At 40.8% G+C, this 20,528-nt stretch overlaps 1 protein-coding gene across 1 annotated transcript in view; it reads right to left on the bottom strand.

Moving 5' to 3' along the window:
• LOC150088204 (ciliary microtubule associated protein 1A-like) overlaps window positions 1–14,402 on the bottom strand; it is a 50,454-nt gene extending 36,052 nt beyond the window's left edge. Inside the window, exon 1 of the mRNA XM_090370068.1 lies at window positions 14,228–14,402. Within this exon, the coding sequence (XP_090226194.1) occupies window positions 14,228–14,402 (175 nt within the window). The remainder of the gene's footprint in view (window positions 1–14,227) is intronic.
• Window positions 14,403–20,528: the final 6,126 nt, after the last annotated feature.

Raw genomic sequence — 20,528 nt, 5'->3', positions numbered from 1 at the left:
TCCTGACTTCCGGAAATTTTCAACACTCAAGTTAATCCTAAAACACCCGAAAAAAACCACATCAAGTACCGACTTCTTAGAGATCAATAGCCCTGCTTTCTGTTTTGGCCAAACTCCAAGAACGTCTTTTGCTCTCCCGTCTCAAAGACTACTGCACAGAGCAACAATTACCATCTCCGCATCAATTTGGATTTAAAACAGGCTGCAGTACAGAAGCTGCTACCCACAGATTAATCTCTCTAGCTACCCAGACAGAATCTAAATACTCTCTAGCCATAATGGTGGACTTTGCGGGGCCTTCGATCGACTATGGTGGCCAAGCATACTTCAAAGACTTCGGCAAGCCAAGACGTCCAGCAGTCTATATAACAGTATAAAGTCCTACCTCAGCAATAGAACAGTGTAGGTAACCAACAAATACCAAACAGTCAACAGAAATATAATGCGAGGCTGTCCTCAGGGCTCTGTTCTTGGGCCATTTCTTTGGTCCATTGTCTTGGACAAGTCCTGGGGATGGATCTCGGCGAGGTCAAGCTCCTGGCCTTTGCTGATGATCTCGTACTGGTTGTTTATTCTGGTACAAGAGCCACATTGGAAGTACAAGCCAACTTTGCACTGGGAAAACTTCAAGACTGGGCTGTCATGCACAAATTAACAATCTCCAGTGAAAAAACAAAGTCAATCCTTCTAAAAGGAAAGCTCCAAATCCGACGGCCACCAGTGATGAAAATTAACAACACCCCGATCCGTCTCTACACAGAAATCACGTATCTGGGCCTGTATCTAGGCGGCAACTTATCCTTCCACCCCCACTTAAAATACCTGTCAGCTAAAATCCAAAAATACACTACAATGATAAGGCGAATTAGTAGAGCGGATTGGGGGGGGCCTAAAGAATAAAGCTCTATCATTAATATATAAGGCAACATATGTCCCGATTGCGTGCTATGGAGCCTACATCTGGTGTGAAAAGGCAATCCTGGAAAGGAACTAGTGCAAGCTTGATTCCATTCAAAGATTTAAACTATCGGTTACCAGGGCGTGCTGTATTGTCAGCACCCCTGCGTTATAAGTCATTGCAGGATACTTACCTCTCTATCTGGAAGTTGTCAAGAGGGGTCTCTTCCAGCGCCTGAAGAAGGGAATCCCAACGCAATTGTTAAATCAGCAGTTGAACCATGCAAATGAGCCTAAGAGGGAAAGAAGAAAAATTGCAGACCATCTACAAAACCTCTGGAAAGAAACATGGGGCACAACGCCGAAAGGAGCAATCACCAAAAGGTTTATTCCCTCAATAAGTCGGACTTGCCCAAAGCCTCCTCCCTGGTACTCGCCTGGATTGCAAGTCACTTTCTTGCTTACAGGTCATGGACCGTTCCAGCAAAAATTAACAGCCATGGGAATAGAAAATAACCCACATTGCCACTGTGGTGAAGAGGAGTCCTGGGAACACGTTATGTACGAGTGTCTCACTTACGACAACGCCAGACTTCAATTCCTCACAGAGATCCAAGTAAACCCCCCCCCCCGCAATCAGGAGTCAACTTTACTTCAAGAAGAAGCCACATACTTGTACCTAGACTTAACACGCTATGCCCAGGTTTGTTTGTTTGTTTGTTATCTGGAGCATTAGCAACTAAGGCCATATTTCTCCGGGGATATGCGGTGGTCATTCCCTGACCTTTCCGCATCCTCCGTATTTGGTGGTCATGGGCTCGAACCCCGGTCTAACCAAGAAGCGTGTGCTACGCACTGCTGCTCCTGCCCACCTGGCTACGGAGGCGCCTGCTATGCCCAGGCTGTTTTCAATTCTAGAAGAGCAAGACTTGCTGAACTCAGGGCAGAACAGAATAACGTGTCACCTTTGCGATCCCCGACTGGGGTAGAATAATGCAAGTACCCTGGGTGCAGGATTCACAGAGGATCACCTGCTCCTGTGGTGATTTTCAACTTCCTTCTCCATCAACCTTAGAGTGGACTGCCTTCCCTAATGGTCCACTCCAACTACTGTTCCCCACATTCTGACCTCTTCTTCTTCTTCTCATACTCCCCATATGCTCTCTTCAAAAAAAAAACCCTTTTATCTTTTTATTTTATTTTATTTTTTTATAGCCTGAACTTTTTTTTTTTTTTCTCTTTTCATTTTTAAAAAATTTTTTTTATGGCCTCTGTCAGGAAGCTCAGGTAACCCTGGCAGAGGCAACCAGAGTATAATGGGCAGCCTGGCTCACCTCCCAGCGGCTGTGGCGGGCAACGTAAGGTCCCATTAGGGGCCCCGCGGCCAAGTAGCCAGACACAACAACAGAAGAAAGCACAATACTACATTAACCAGACATTACACTTTTTTCCTGCGGTGCAGTAGTTCTACATTTCATCACAGAGTACATATGGCGCAGATGTAGGAAACCACCGGTGGCGCCAGAACCTAAATACTATGCCACTAATATCACCCTTTGTGCCCTTAAAAGATGACATCTGCTCTACAACGTCAACCTTTGCCCCTGGCAGACATGCCCTGGTCCTGTTACACCTATCCTTTTTGCACAATATATTCCCCGTTTCCCTGACAATAGAGCCACTGACAACAACTAGTTGCTGTGGGACCAGCGCATTCTGCCTTGGGTACTGTCGCTGTGTTGCCTGGTGTTCAAATGCAAGCTCTGGCGTTGATGTGGGCAACTGAGAGCTTGATGGGCCCCCTCAATTTAAATCCTTCGAGGGTAACTACCCTATTCTTCAAGCTCTCATACAGATCCATAACAACGCTGGCTTGCGGCCTATAGTTCAGAGGAAAACCCCCCCTCATTTCTCCCCTGAGCCACAGCACTTCCACTAGCTTGAGCCATTTTGCTTTACTGCTCTGGTCTGACGCATGATACCGATTCAATTTCAATTAAGATTCAATTCCAATACAATTAAAAATATAGCACTAACTTACACTGTGCTGCCACTTTATTAGGTACACCCCTGCTGTGCACACAAATGGTTTGTCCCACAACGTTGCAAGTAACATGACCACAGTTGTGGATATAAATGCAGCAGAACAACCTTTCAAATATCAGTCAAGCGCACAAATCGCAACAAGAATTGGGAAAATGAGTGACCTAATGGACTTCGAAAGTAACATGGTAGTAGGTGCAAGACATGCTGGACAAAGCATCAATGAAACGGCAGTTCTCCTGAACGTTTGACGCACTACAGTTTCAAGGGTGTATCGAGAATGGTGCAACGGACGGAAAACGTCCTCTCAACGGCACTCCTTTGGAAGAAAATCGCTTGTTGATGAGAGGTCAGAGGAGGATGGCCAGAATTGTGCAAGCAAACAGACGGGCCGCAATTTCGCACATCACGTCAGAATACAACCTTGGTGAGCAGAACAAAATATCGCAACGGACCACTAGTCACACTTTGTCGCGAATGGGCTACAACTGCCGACGGCCACATCGCGTACCTTTGTTATCAATGAAAAACAAGAGAGTCCGCCTCCTGTGGGCACAGCAACACCAGCACTGGACTATCGACGATTGGAAAACTGTTGTTTCGTCTGACGAGTCGAAGTTCCTGGTGCATCACGTTGATGGAAGGCTCAGAATTTGACGAAAACAACATGAATCCATGGACCCGTCATGTCTGACGACTACTGTGCATGTTGGTGGGGTCAGTGTTATGCTGTGGGGTATATTTTCTTGGCACACGTTGAGTCCATTGATACCTATAGATTCACGTCTGAATGCCACATTGTACCTAAACACCGTTGCTGACCAAGTGCATCCGTTCATGTTGACAGTTTATCCTCAGCCAGATGGTTACTTCCAGCAGGATAATGCGCCGGTGCACAAAGCCCAAATCACTATGGAATGGTTCCAGGAACATGACAATTAAAGTACTTTTCTTTTCTGCAATGGTCCGCTCAGTCCCGGGATCTCAATCCTACTAAACATCTTTGGGATAAGATGGAAAGGGCTGTTCGCTGCAGGCCTACATCTCCGTCGAATCTCAAGGAACTGCATGACACACTCAAGTCTGCATGGTACTCCATTCCTGCACAACGTTTTCAGCATCAGAAAAATAGCAATAGAAGTAGGATAGCAGGAACGAACGTTCCTACTATCCTACTACTATCGCTATTTTTCTTCTTTCTTTATTTAAAATACTCCTTTTTCCCTTCCCCTTCCTCAATTTAATACCTCATACTTATACCATTGCTTGTTCTAAATTGATTTCCTATCTACACAAAATTAAATCCTACAATAAATTCTACATATTAATTTTAACATTTTTCTATTTTAACTAAATTATTTATACCACAATAAATTACACTGCGTTGGGACTACCTTGTCCATACTGTATTAGAAAGTGCTAATTTCTTTATCATGACTTGTTTTGGCCATTAAATTTTCTTCTACTACTGTGGACAAGTATAGAAACGCAGTTCCTGATACATGGTCAGGTGTAGTCCCCTGATGAAATACCTGATCATGTTTCAATAATTATTTTCTGCTGACATAAGATCATGCATATTTGCATTACCTGTATTCGACCATCTTCTAAATATGTTCTCCCATATCTGATGACAGCTATAACATTTCAATTTTAATTTTTATTTCCATTTTATTTGCATTATATTATTACTTAGATGTACTAATTTTCCATTACAGTTCTCCCACTTTATGTTGACTTCGTAATTCAGCCTATAATTTTTCTTAATTTACCATAACCTCTAGGATTTTCACATTCTTTCACCTTTCATAAATCTACTACGCTTCTTTTTCTACTTTCCTCACCCTGCTAGTTGCTGGCATTTTGTATAACTATCACATCCATTTATGTATATTTAATTCAATATATTAACACAACTACAACTTATACAAGGTGTCTCAAAAATATTGGTACAAACGTTTATGGAAGGTAGGTAACTTCTAAAGTAATGTGAATCGCATAGGAACCCATAACTGGAAACGTCACCGTAAGTCGGTACACGGCGCTGTTCATCAGTTCGGAGAGGGAAAATTTCTGGTTTACTCATTCAACCAGTAGTCGCCGCACGAAGATCATGCATCGATATACGAACTGTGAGCTGCTAGACATGCACCTAGTGTATGGATTAGCAGAGGGCAATGGACGAGCCGCTCAATGAATTTATGGAGAACGCTTCCCAGACAGACATGTACCGGACCATCGTTTGTTTGCGCGTGTGCATCAAAATTTGTGCGATTATGGGTCATTTAGACGTAACAGGAGTAGTGCGGGCAGAGCACGTTCGTCGCGAACTCCCGCCATGGAAGAAAGTGTGTTGAATGCCGTCCAGAATAAACCTACTGCCAGCACACGTGCCGTTGCCTCTGCCTTAAGAGTGTCTCGTTGCAGTGTACAGCGTGTCTCGCATGACGATTCCTTACACCCCTTTCATCTCCAAAGGGATCAGTTACTGCTCCCCCAAGATCATCCTGCACGTGTGGCTTTTGCGCAGTGATTTCTTCAAGAAAGTGTTCAAGACTTGAATTTTCCAGCCTATGTTTTGGTCACGGATGAGGCTTATTTCACTCGGGAAGGCTTATTCCATCAGCACAATGCTCATGTGTGGGCTCACGACAACCCACACGGTGTGCCCCCCATACGGCACAACATCGCTTCGCAATAAATGTGTGGGCAGGTATGGTCGGTGACTGCTTAGTCGACCCGTACCTGTTACCATCCCGCATGTACTCTGCTAAATATCGGATCTTTCTTGAACAAGTTCTACCAGGGTTACTTGACGCTGTTCCAGCAAATATGAAATGCAACATTTTGTTTCAACATGATGGGGCGCATGCCCATTATGGAAGGTGTGTTCGTGACCATTTGAACAGGCGTTTTGGGCGTCGATGGATTGCCCGTGGTGGACCCGTTGTCTGGCCCCCACGCTCACCTGATTTATCGAGCCTTGATTTCTTTCTGTGGGGGGTTCCTCAAATCTATCGTGTATGAATCGTCTGTGAAGACGGAAATGGATCTCGTGGCGAGACTCGTCTGCACTGCTACTGTCAAAGAAACTGCATGTGTTCGAACGTGTCCGCCAATCCATGCCGCGTCTGTGTCACGCATGCATCGCGTCTCACGGTGGAACCTTCGAGCATCTGTTGTAACATCATGAAATGCATCCATCTCGTACTCCATTGTTAATATTATGTCAAATAAATGTTTACCACTAATTACTGTCTTGTGTCATTTCTGCTTCTTGTGCCTCTTCCAATACTTTCCGGTGACGTTTCTGGTTATGGGTTCCTATGCGATTCACATTCCTTTAGATGTTACCTACCTCCCCTAAACGTTTGTACCAATATTTTTGAGACACCCTGTATATATGTTTTTGCATTTGTCATATCTAACTTATTTTTATTTTTCCACTAATACTCCAGGTTTTAACACACATATACACATACTGTGTTGCCACTTTATTAGTTACACCTACTACCAGCGTGTTGAGCCTCTTTAGCCTTCAAAACAGCCTGAATTCGTCTAGGCATGGATTGAACAAGATGCTGAAAACGTTGAGCAGGAATGGGGTACCATGCAGATATGAGTGTGTCACGCAGTTCCTTGAGATTCGACGGAGATGTAGCCCTTGAGCGAACAGCCCTTTCCAGCTCATCCCAAAGATGTTCAATAGGATTGAGATCCCGGGACTGAGCGGACCACTGCCGCAAAGAAACGTCATTGTCATGTTCCTGGAACCATTCCATAGAGATTCGGTCTTTGTGCACCGGCGCATTATCCTGCTGGAAGTAACCATCTGACTGAAGATAAACTGTCAACATGAACGGATGCAGTTGGTCAGCAACGATGGTTAGGTACAATGTGGCATTGAGACGTGAATCTATGGGTATCAATGGACCCAACGTGTGCCAAGGAAACATTCCCGACACCATAACACTTCTCCCACCACCTTGCACAGTAGTCATCAGACATGACGGGTCCATGGATTCATGTTGTTTTCGCCAAATTCTGAGTCTTCCATCAACATGATACACCAGAAACTTCGACTCATCAGATCAAGCAACTGTTTTCCAATCCTCGATAGTCCAGTGCTGGTGTTGCTGTGCCCACAGGAGGCGGGCTCTCTTGTTCCTCATTGATAACAAAGGCACGCGATGTGGCCATCGATGTGTTTTGTTCTGCACACGAAGGTTGCATTCTGAGATGATGTGCGACATCGTGATGTGCGGACAACGTGGAATCCCACCAGGGGCCCTGTGGCCAAATGCCAGGACACACAAAAGAACATAAAGCAATATGTCATATACAATACACAACAGTTTTCTGGCATTTACAGTATCTCTTCACAGTGAACATATGACGCAATTCTAGCCATCCTCCTCTGACCTCTCATCAACAATCGATTTTCTTCCAAAGGAGTGCCGCTGAGAGGATGTTTTCTGTTCGCTGCACCATTCTCGATATACCCTCGAAACTCTGGCGCGTGAAAAGTTCAGGAGAACTGCCGTTTCAGAGATGCTTTGTCCAGCACGTCTCGCACCTACCACCATGCTACGTTCGAAGTCCGTTAGATCACTCCTTTTCCCAATCCTTGCTGCGATTTGTGCGCTTAACTGATATTTGATAGGTTGTTCTGCTGCATTTATATCCACAACTGTAGTCATGTTACTTGCAACGTTGTGGGACAAACCATTTGTGTACACAGCAGTGGTGTACCTATTAAAGCGGCAGCACGAGGTATGTTTTAATTTCGAAAAACTCCTTTCAACACCAGCCACAGTTACTTGAATATTCCCCCAAGTTATATTCAAGAATATACAACATGCCGTTATAACGTCTGTAGCAAATGCAGATAACGACGCATTTTTAATTAAAATAAAGTTGCATAAGACCCGAATTGAATTAATTTTTGAAATTTCTTGTCCTAAAGATGATTTCAAATTTAATAGCTGTGATTCTTTCTGGTGGCCTGCTGTTCTGGCCAGCCTCCGGAAAGCTCATATCACTGGAGACTTATATCGATGCCTCAAATCCTATCTTGAAAACAGGCGAATCACTGTTACCACTCCATACGACTCTGTATGTAGGCCAGTCCAAAGGGTTCTGTCCTGGGGCCGCTCTTGTGTAACATGATCCTTGACGAGTTCCTTAATTTATATATTCCAAATGTTAAAACCCAGGCATATGCGGATGATCTGGTTCTGACGCTGCAGGCTGACAGCCGGGCACGGCTGGAGACCATAGCAAACTGGGCCACTAGCGACTTGCAAAATTGGGCTTGCGCAAATCTTCTTGCTATCTCCTCAGATAAAACAAGTTCAATACTTCTCAAAGGATTCCTTGACCCTAGAAAACCTGCGCAGATTAAGATAAACGGGAAAACTATAAAGTTACGAAACAGAAGTAAAATATCTCGAAGTGATACTTGACAGAAACCTTAGCTTCACGACACATCTCTGCTACCTGAGAACAAAAATAAGATATGCAAGCCTACTGGCCAGAGTCACTAGAAAATACTGGGGCCTGAAGAAGAGGGCCCCTTGGCGTCCTGTATAAGACATTATTTATTCCAGCACTAGCCTATCTATGCAGCTGGGGCCTGGTACAAAAAGCCTAGCATAGCTGTCAACAAGAAAAAACTGGAGATAACCCACCGATCGATATTACTCATAACGACAAGAGCTTGCTGCACTGTGAGCACGCACGCACTCCTGGTCCTGGCGGGATGCCTTCCCCTGGACTTGGAATTACGCACTGGGGGTTGCTGTATCAACATTCCAAAGGAAAAATGTAGGTCTCCCATGTAGGATTCACCACAGACCCAGCAAACTCCAAAACCATGGAGAACAGACGGATTTTACAACACATGAAATCACTATGGCAAAATCGCTGGAACCTCACTAACAAAGGTTCCATTATTAAGAGGTTTATACCGGTTGTCGGACAAGTTTATCCACCTTCCCCGGCCTGGTTTTCGCGCGGACTCCAAACCACCTACCTATTGACTGGGCATGGCTCATTTAGAAAGAAGCTATATGATTTTGGAATCTCAGCTACTCCGCAGTGCTCCTGTGGGCAGGAGGAGTCGTGGGAGCACCTAGTCTACGAGTGTGATCACTACGAGGACCTCAAATGTCAACTATACACCAAGGTTCACTCGCTTCTTCGAAACCAGGAGGATATCGTTCACTTACAAAGCCTTCACACTTTTTGTGCAAAATCTGTTCACAAGACAACGGACCCTACCCTTCCCTCCTTTTGAGTGGAGGTATCCCAAAAGTTCATAAATCCACGAATAGGACAATATCAATCACGAGAAAACAGCCATCTCTCAATGGCCCAGAGTAATAGAAACTCAACTAAGACTGTGACTCAACTCGGTCAGAGACACCACAGAAGACCAGAAGAACTTCATCTTGTCTTGTTGAGCACCTGGACTAAAGGACATCCAAGGTGGTCATATGACTCACCATAAACTGTTTCCCTCTTGAACGGTGCTTTCTTTCCCCTCCCACTCCTCCCCTTCCCCAAATCTCTTCCCTCTGGTGGGGCACGGGCCTGCTCCACTGCAATCGCGAGGCCGTCCTCTCTATCGGCCCCCTTACTTCCTTGTCTTTCCACCCCCTTTACTGTTGACTTTCACAGCGTTTTCAGCCCTAACAGTCCAAATTTAACTACATCAAAATTTCTTGCTCGACCCATTTAGGCATATAGAAAATATTATTTCAGCATATAGTCCCTCGCAACCTTCTAAATTATTCTAACAAACGCTAATGACTAACCGTGAACACCTTTTTTTTTTTTTTTTTTTTTTTTTTAGGGTATAGCCACTGAAATCCCGGGAAAGTAGGTGGCAGGACTTGCCAGAGTACTATATAGGTAACACCCGGTCGACCTCTCCGTGGCGAGGTATGGTAACGTCGGGTTCCATTAGGGGCCGGCGGCTAACGGGCCAGATGATCAAAGGGCACAACATGCTACATACCACAAGATCCATATACTTTTAAATCCCTGGCTTGTCCGATACAGTGTACATATGCGGAGATGGGACAAATCCCAGGAGCCGTTAGACCCAAATATACCTATACCTAAGATGGGAGCAACCCCTGGTGCCGTTTTATCCTAAATACACTTTACACTTTACCTAAACATCATTATTTTATTTATTTTTTTAAATTATTTATTTCAATATTTTTTTAGTTATTATTTTTTAATTTATATATATATATTATTATTATTATTATTATTTATTTATTTTATATTATTTTATTTATCTTTATTTATTTACATTTTTTTATTATATTTATTATTCGCGAAACATGAGGAAGGCTTCCAGATATTGCCCTGGTCTCCAAATTGCACAGACATCAATCCCATCGAGCATCTGTGGTTTGTGTTGGAACAGTAACTCCGATCTGCGGCGTCTCATCCAATCTTGTAGCGCCCATGCCTCGCCGGGACGAGCTGTTTTGGCTGCATGTGGAGGACCAACATCATATTAGGTAGGTGGTCATAATATTTGGGCTCATCGGTGTACATATATACAGTATTATATATACACACACTTTCAATCTTTTCTATGCTATTCAAAGTTGTTTGTTTTTGGTTGTTTTTTTTTTTTTTTTTTTTTAAATGCTTATCTATGCATTATTGTTAATACTACGTGTCTTGTTATTTGAGACAGTTTTGTTTTTCGCAGCTTGTGGTAGCAGCTTTGCACTTGCTGGTTATGTACATATGTATATAGATTAGATTACTTGTGCAGACATTTTCTCTGCATATTCATTAATTATTGTTTAATACTTAACTTATTATTTTGATTTTGATTTGTTATACCTAGATTTAAATTTAGAACTGCTTTTGATTCGATTAACTAATTTATTTGTACAGTATTTATTGGTTTTGCCTTTCTTTGCCTTGGGTGAGTTATGTTTGTTGGATTATTGTTGCTTGTAATTAATTGTCTCTGTGTTGTGTATATATGTTTCTGCATTTCTTCTGGTTAACTATTTCTGTTAATTTCTTGGTTGACTGGTTTTTCAGCTAAGATTTTAATTACTTATTTTGTAAATATTGTATATTTTACTCTCTGCTTATGCAGTAATTTGTTAATATGTTTACTGCTATGTTTCATATCGGTGACATCAGTATTTATTATTTATCTTAATTTATTCTTTTAAGTGGCTATCTAATAGCCACTTGTACATTACCTATGTTCTTTCCTTGAGACTTTTCTTTTTCCCCTTGTCGGTGCAGGTTGGGCTTCCTTCCCGGCTAGGAGAATCTTTCTTTCAAAATTACAAGCCTTCGGGCTTCAAAATTTTACCTCTTCAAGCTCTCTCGCTTGTTAGATTTTCCAACTAGTGTTTTCCTCTTTCCTATTTCTTCTTTTTCCTGAGAGAGTGTTTTGCTCTCTTTTCTTCTTCTACTTTCTTTTCTCCTACTTTCTTCTCCTCATTCATTTATTATAACCGGGATTCCACTTGTTGGAATCCCACTTAGTGTAATTTAGATAGTTCCTGGAGCGCCTCCACGTGGCTAGGGAGTCGGGACGCAGGTAGCTTGCTCCCCGCCTCCCGGCTGCTACGACTCCAGGGCCGGCAAACAACAACAACCATCACAACACACACTTTCCGGCTATAAATAACCTACAGATGCTACAGCGGTATATAGGGGTAACCCTGGAGGCCGCAATCAATACAAGAATACCTTGTCCCTTTTCTATGCTATTAGTTGTAATTCATTTAACCTCGTACTATCACATAATATTATTATATTAAATTTTTATTATACTCACTGCACTTTATACAAAAGAGCCATTTATTTATTAATCAAAAATTGTTTATGCTTTAAAAGTATGTGTGTATATACATATATATATATATATATATATATATATATTTATATATATATATATGTATTTTTTTTTTAATGAAGTATCCAGTTACGTAAAAAGAGTTGTCCCTTTCCAGAATTCGCAAGCCTTCAGTTTCAAGAATGTTCGGGCTCCGATTTTGTTGTAATTTCTCCGTGTCGTAGAATGATATGGAAATAAAATTTTCATTCCATTTTGAAGCGAGTGAAAAGTTTATTTTATTTTATGTTATGCTTTATTAGAATACATATACAGTAACTTACTAAACTATATAAAGGCCGCTGTAGCCTAGTGATCAGGCGCGCGGGTGCATAAGTACACGTGCCTTGAGTGACCGGGATTCAAGCCAGTGACTGCTGAATACGGTGCTGTTTCTTGTATTCTGTCTATCTTGTGAACTCCTCTGACCGTTTGGTCATACCGGAGTATAAACAGAAAATTTATTTTATTTTTATTTAAGCACTTCTATCATGTCTGCAATTTTTTAACCAGATCCCCCCCCCCACCATCACCAAATGAGCTACTTTGAAAGAAAGCAGACACGAGACCGACCAATCGCATTTTTTTTGTGTACCTCTATTTTAAATCAAACATGCTATGGATAGAATTATTATAATTTTATGAAAACATTAAGTAAGCAATACATAAAAAATATAATAAAGTTAAGTATAGTAAAGTTAAAACCTAAATCAGGTTTTAACCTGATTTAGGTTTTAACTTTACTATACTTAACTTTATTATTAATTAATGAGTAATTAATGGTATTTCTGAGTAATTAATGGTATTTCTGAGATTGGTCTTCTCCAGACATTTACATTTAATTTCTATACACTGATCGGCCATATGCCGACCCCTCCTTTTAGTAATTTTTCACTAATAAATAGCATTTGCAAATTAATTTTTTAGTAATAAACTTTTAAAAATGTGTATTTTTCGTGAAAAACTTCCAGGATTGCTTTCGTTTGGTAAAATCCAGGTCTTGGGTACTAGTTCATATTTCAACGAAAGGACAGGAACAAACTAGTGAATGACAGGTGCCACTCACAGCTTTCCCCGCCCACTGTCTTCGTAGGTTGATATGCCTATGGTGTTTCCCCCCCCCCATTTACCGCTGTTTTTAAATCTGGAACTCGTTTTCCGATTTTCAAACAGCGGGATCGGGAGGATAAATACCCTACGTAAGCTAAGTACCACCATATTGGACGACACAAAACAATCAGAAAGAAAACGCCTTCACAATAATCACTCGCAGAATTCTACCGTAAAATCACTCCGTTCTACGACCACGCCCAATGCGCGGAGACAAGTGGGACCCAAATAAGGGATTTAGCCTTTCGCTTATGTCGGCAACCTTTTTTTTTTTTTTTTTTTTTTTGAGTAAAGGGCCATTTGTGATATAATTAAAAAAAAAAAAAGAAAAAAAAGAAAAGGAGAATCCGAAGAGCCGCACCTCAGATCAAGCTGGAATGAGGAGGGGTGAGGGAGTTTTTAAGAAATGGAATAGAGTGGGAAGGTGTTATATTAAAAAAAAATATATATTTTTTTGAAATATTATTTATTAATACTGAAAAAAAACTTAACAAACATCCAATTAGGTAGGAATTAATGTGACTTTTGCTGATGAACTTTTTGAGTGGGTCTCGCAACATCAGGCGAGTATGCTGTAATTTTCATCTGTAAACATGCTGAGAGACTCGCATTGTTCAGACGGTTTCTTGATTAATTTTTAATAAAGTTCATGTTCGAAAATATTTGCCCGCAGAAATTCGTCGAACCAAAAACTGAGAGAAGTCCGCAAATATTTCAAATTTGTATGTGTCCGGCAAGCTACTCCACGCATCGAAAACAATTTGGTCTTGCAAAAAGCAAGACCAAATTGTTTTCGATGCGTGGATGAGCTTGCCGGACACATACAAATCAACTCATTTATCGCCGCAATTTGTGTAAAATTGTAAGGGCAGCCTTTTGCCTCTCCAAATCCTGAATTTCAGTTTTAAGGCATTTTAAGTCTTCTTAATTCCATTTCAAATTGTGCTTCATGTGGGCTAATAGTTAAAGAGACGCAGGTTCCGATCCCTGGTTTATGCGAACCATCCCCTTTCCCTACCCGCTGATCGCCGTCTCCCTCCTGATTCCTAAGTGTGAATATCATAACTACAAATTCATAGACACTTACCTTTCCAGGATTATGAATACAGTGTACTTATTTGTAATGTCAAAATTACAAAAGAATACTTCTATCTGTAGTCGAAGTGCTATTTATTTTCAAAAAATTAGACTTAAAAAATTTAATTAAAATTAAAAACTTGAACCATTCATTTAAAAGGACGAAAATTATGTTTCATAATAACCTCGTATTTTAATAACTTATTTTACCTTTTTCTTTAGCCCCTATAACAATTAGTAGCTTTGGCCTTCCTTTAGATCCTCCAGGGCCCTTGGTCCCTGGAGGTGTCCCAAAACGGTTGAATTCATCTTGGGAGGCAAATCGAACATTTGCGCTGCTTGTGGATCCCTCGGTTTCTTTTCTTTCGTCTACATTCTCGCTCATTTTCAATTTAGTTTACATAGAGTGCGGATTTCAAACTAAATCATTAGAAAATATAATATTTTCCACTTAATTATAGGAACACTACGTTAACGAGGACTAGCAAAGCATGGCGAGTTCCCCTTAAACTACCCCCAAAACGCGGATTCTATATAAATTAAGAAAAGAAAATGCAGACGAGTTAAGAAACACGACAACCGTTACAGGAAAGATACGTCACATCTATGAAACGAGAGTTCTACAAAAAGGAAGAGAAGTAAAAGGTGGCGCAATTAAAATCGTTTTAAAGTTAAAAGCATAATATCCACAATTTTAATTCCCGAAATACGACACACAGAGTGGAAGAAAAAGTCAAACAAAGCTGTTTCAGATTAAAGAATGAAAAATTATTTGCTATAAACTAATAATAATAATTATTATTAATGTTTATTTTTATTTATTTATTGTTTAAAATATGGAATGTATGGATATCGCTTAAAATTACATAATATTTAATAAATAAAGTGATATTAGAATTTTGAGTCTGGATTTTCATACGTACCCTATTACGCACATGGTCCCAGATGTTAGTTTAGGAAATAAATTCTATTAACATTTTAGCCACGAAGACTTCCGTTAATAAAGGAGGATATCTTTTTATTGTCAAAGCAATGCCATTTCAGTAGAAGTAATGGTGGGACTGAGCTGAAATTTTGCATTTGTTCTCTGCAATCGCCAGTACTCTGAGGCTTACATTCTCTTCTAATGAGAGGGAGCTAACCAGGCACAAATTTTATAACCGTACAGAACTGTTATAAGTAGTGAGAATGGAAAGTTTCTGAAAATGAACCAATGACTGCTTGACAGCCCAGGTGAGGAAGAAATTTTAGAACCGTATTGAACTGTGGTATAAAACTGTAGTGACTGGGAACCTTGTGAAGCTGGAGAGGTTCCGAATATGAACCAATGACCGATTGACAGCCCACCTGAGCGAAGAGACCCTTTTAAGTAATGTGTCAATGTGACTGTTGGATGGCACTTTGTCATGAAAATGTTATTCAACGCATCGAGGTCAGTGTAGTTTGGACATATGCTGGTTTCACCAAGGGAGAGAATCTATTGTGGTGAGCTGGATGTCAATCAGAAGGTCATTTGAGCATAATTTAGTGGATTGATTTGAGGATTAATGAGGTACAGATATGGATCTAGGAGTAATTGTGCAGTCAGGTAGGAAGTTTTCTGAGTAATGCAGACATGCTGCCAGGGCAGGTCATGGGGTTTTTTTCAATGATATATAGGAATTTTGCTAGCAGGGAAAAGGAGGTGATTGTCCCTCTGTATAAAGCCACGCCTTGAATACTGCGTACAGGTCTGGAGGCCTCATTTTAGGAAGGATGTAGATTTACTTGAGCGTGTACAGAGAAGGGCAACAAGATTGGTGAGGGGAATGAAGGGATCCTCTTACCAAGAGAGGCTTAAGTTCTGCAAATTGCAGTGGCTGGAGACTAGGCACCTGCACGGTGATCTGATTGAGGTGTATAAGGCCTTGAATGGGTTGAGCATGCTGAATTCTGAGGGGGGTCCTTAGACTTGTTCAGATTACGAACCTAAGTGGGCATAAATTCAAATTAAGAAAAGACAGATGTAGAATAGATGTGCGGAAATTTAACAAACTTCCGTCTGTCGTTGTGGAAGTTGATAGGTGAAATAAATTTAAGGAGGAACTGGACAGGCATTTGGAGGGAATGGTGTGATTTTTTTGGCTGATGCTGCATAAGCTCATACACTTGCTTTCTTGCATCACATGCCACTACTACTACTACTGCTATGAATAAATGTCCTTGAGGGTTGTTATTAGGCAACCCATAGAGGAGTGTGTTCAGTTCTTATCATTGTTAAGAGCCTTTAAATTTTTGAATAACTGAAGATGTTAGCTCTGCATGAGATCAATTGTGCGATAGTAGTAGTAGTAGAGGCATGTGATGCAAAAAAACAAGTTATTATTATTATTATTAGCCATATGGTACAAGGAAGCCTGAGGCTTATGCTGCACCAGCCAAAAAAAAAAAAAAAAAAATTCCCGAGTTACCCCCTGTGTGTGTGTGTGTGTGTGTGTGTGTGTGTGTGTGTGTGTGTGTGTGTGTGTGTGTGTGTGTGTGTGTGTGTGTGTGTGTGTGTGTGTGAGAGAGAGAGAGAGAGAGAGAGAGAGAGAGAGAGAGAGAGAGAGAAGTAGAAAGGCATCACCAAGAAAGAGAAGAATGATGATATCCAGCTCAGGACCCTAGGTTTGCCAAGCCCATACTCACCAGATGTGAGCCCCCGGGGTTTATGTAGCATCATCCAAAAAAAAAAAAAAAAAAACATTTCACACTTCCATTCCCTCTAAGGGTTTGTCCAGTTCCTCCTTGAATTTATTTAAGCTATCATCTTCCACAATAACAGATGGAAGTTTGTTCCAGCAATCAACTACCCGCTGACTAAAGGCAAATTTACTGCTACATACAGGATTCCTGACAATACTCTACCCTTTAGAACACCTGCTGTGATTTTTAGCACAAGCGTATTGTTACTGAGCTAGAAATCCAGGATGCAGAGGATGTCTCCCCATTTACTCTAGTCATGTTGTGGCAGGTGAAGTAAGGGAGGAATGGAAAGCGCCAAAGCCACATAGATATATAAATAGGTGATGGCCATCCCTGCTTTTTGTTCACTGGCTTAAACACAGTGGTTGCTGCCAAGTTTCTAATGGTTGTTTTTGCAGAGATTGCATAGTAAATATTGATTGGCCTCGGTAAGATAATCTCATTTGTTAGGGTTGACAATAACACCTTTTCCAAAATCTTTATGAGGCTTGATGCTCAAGAAAGCCCGGATTTTTTTATCTGTTCATAGCAGGAGAAAGAGTGTGGTACAAGGAACTGATTATACTTGGGTCTCTGGTAAATGTGCTAAGACATTTCACCATGCATTTTTAGTATTTCATCATCTCCAGTGCAGGTAGGACATTAATAGCTTGAAAATTCGCTGTTGTTTAATTAATAGTATCTTTGTAAATATACCAGAGAGGGAGGATCATTGATGATTTGTGATTGCGAACGCAGCTCAGGCAGATCATAAAACCTGATAATATTTCAACCATAGCTCACGGTCAAGGTCGCTGAAATCGCTGTTTCTAGAATTCTAGAACAGTTTTCCCTTTTGAGTGTACATTCTGTACACTACAAGAGTATTTACACTTGTTGAGAAGGGTTTCTGATTGACGTTTTCAGCTCAGCTATTCACCATGCTTTGGAACAGAAGGCGAACCTTACAGTTTTAATGACTGCTAAACTTTTTTTTTATCCAGCGAGTGAGAAGGTTAACGGCAAGGCTGGGATCACAATCAATGAGAGGATGCCAAGGATTTGAGTATGCAGCTTACAGGCAGCGTTATGGGTCAAAGTTTCCGAAAGTGTGGGCCACGACCTAGTCCCGGTCCTCGGAAAAAAAAAAAAAAAAAAAAAAAACTACCAGTACTCAGAAAATATAAAATAATCGTTTGATCCTATTATTATCGATTAATATTCATGACTGCAGAAATTCGCGACATATATACGTGAAACTAGTTTCTTCTCTTTGGTTTACTTCGAAGTCAAGTACAGAAATAAATTAAATGTCGAACCACAGTTAAAAATAAAATTGTCTGCTTATAACACTAACATAAGGTTTCTATGTGATGATAAACTACATCATCATTCACATTACTCCTCTTCTTAATTATTTAAAAGCTATGAAGTGAATGTAATGAATGACTTGTTAAATAAATACTGAAATTTTGTTCGTTTTTATTGTTCTTATATGCGTTTATATTAAAAAAAAAAAAAAAGGTACTGAAAAAGCCAATCCCCAGATGTGTAAAATTTGGGTCCCCAAATTTCTCAACCAGGTATCGCGTATGTGACTTTAACCAGAATTTAATGAGTTAATTTTTAAACAAAAGAATGTTGTATATGGTAATTGGTCTGTATCCAAATCTTCAACAATTGTAAAGCAGTTAGTAAACCAGATTTCGAATAGGCTAAGAACAGAAATTTGCTTCCTTTCCAAATTGTAGTCAAGCATTCTGGTCTCTTGCCGCAAAGCTATCGGCTGCAACTTTTGCCCATCTCTGTCGAAACCAGTTGATTCTATTGCAACTTTAGCCAAAGATAAAGCTGATCTGCTAGCATCCTATTTTTGTTCCAATTCGTGTATTGATGACCTCGGTAAACCACTCTCCCACCATTCCCAGTACACTCCATTCAATGCTTCCTGTGGTCTTCCGTCAAAAGGATGTCAGAAGAATTTTTAAATCCTGATGCTAAGAAAGCTCCAGGTCCTGATGGTATTTCTCCACTTGTTCTTAAAACCTATGATCCTAAACTTAGTCCTGTTCGGTGTCACCTTTTTTCACTTTCTTATTCCAAAGGTGTTTTCCCTTCTGCTTGTAAATTGCGCATATCCAACCAGTTCCTAAGAAAGGCGACAAATCCCTCCCATCCAATTATCGTCCCACTGCACTTACTCCTACTCTTTCTAAAGTAACGGAGAAATGGATTAACCGTGAACTCTTAAAGTACCTAGAAACCTTCCATTTGATCAACGATCGACAGTATAGAATCCGTCAGTGTCGACCCACCCGTGATAATCTGGTTTACGTTACCTATCCATGGGCAAATTCAATGGAAAAGTTGGGGGAAACTCAAGCAGATGCCCCATGACATTTCAAAGGCTTTTTAGGGTATTGGTATAAAATAAAACTCAGTGTTGTCTTATATCTCGTAAAAAGGATTCTTCTACTCATATGCTCTATCTTTGATGACACTTTGTTTTTAGGCATGATCATATTAGAGATTACCCTGATCTCTATTGAGGATTACCTTGAATTCTAATCTCTCTTAGCATAAGCACATTACAAATAGCGCTTCCTGTGAACGAAAAAATACTGGGTTTCCTCTTTCACTCTACTCTCGGCGTTACTTTTCTTTCAAACTGCTGCTCAACTCCGTAAAATCGCAAATCCACCGTACCATGGAATATTGTTTCTACATCTGGGGCGGTGTCTCCAAAACCTCTCTCAGGCTTCTAGATTCCATCGAAAAGTGGACAGTTAGGCTAATTAATGATTTGTCTCTAACAGAGTCTCTCCACCTGTCTCATTGACGGTCTCTTTCTGCTGCATGCCTTTTCTATAGATATTTCCATGGGCACTGTTCTTCCGAACTGGCTTCTATAATTCCCGTTGTCTTCCAAAGTACTCCCAACACGTGCTGTTAGGAAACAACAACCTTTTATTTTCCAATCCACACCGGGTGGAAAAGATCTGAGTTCGAGTCCCGTCAGCGAAGAGAAGAATTTTATTTGCCCTTTTCACAACGTGGTTGAGTTAGTCATCTCAGACGAGGGTCGATGGTTTTTCTCCCAAGAACTCCGCTGTTTCGTCCAGCCAAACAGAAAATCGACCTCAGAACACACGCAATTTACAGATAAGGGGAAGTCTTGTCTGACTAATTTGATTAGATACTACGATGTAGTCACAAAGGAACTGGATGCAAAGAATAACTTTGATATCATATATTTGGATCTTAGAAAGGCCTTTCATACTGTTGCACATGGATGACTGCTGCACTAATTGGAGCAGTGTGCCATTGGAGGAAAATTGCTGCTATGGATAAAGGGATGGTTGAGTGGGAGAAGACAGAGAGCGGTAATCAATGGATTACCGCTGTTCTTCGTGGACTAATGTTATTAGTGGAGTCCCTCAGGTTTCAGTGTAGGGTCCATTGTTGTTTTCTGTATTTATGAATGATATTGATGATGTATATCAGGCTTAATGTCCAAGTTTGCAGACGATACGAAGGTTGACAGGGTTGTTAATGACACTTTCTCTTGCAACAGGATCTAGAAAAGTTGAACAGATGGGCTGAGAGATGACAAATGTAAAGTACTACATATGGGAAGCAGTAATCCCAGAGAAACGTATCAACTCTGTGGTACCACACTGACAGAGGTAGAGAATGAAAAGGACTTGGGGGTAATTGTGCAGACAGATATGAAATTTTCTGGCAGTGCAGACGGTCTGCAAGAGTATCTCATGGTGTCTTGTCAATGACATACAGGAATTTTTCTAGC

The sequence above is a fragment of the Mastigoproctus giganteus genome, chromosome 3 (assembly GCF_048544385.1).
Source record: "Mastigoproctus giganteus isolate SK-2022 chromosome 3, ASM4854438v1, whole genome shotgun sequence".
Classification (NCBI taxonomy): domain Eukaryota; kingdom Metazoa; phylum Arthropoda; class Arachnida; order Uropygi; family Thelyphonidae; genus Mastigoproctus; species Mastigoproctus giganteus.
This window is presented reverse-complemented; position numbering and strand designations above follow the sequence as displayed.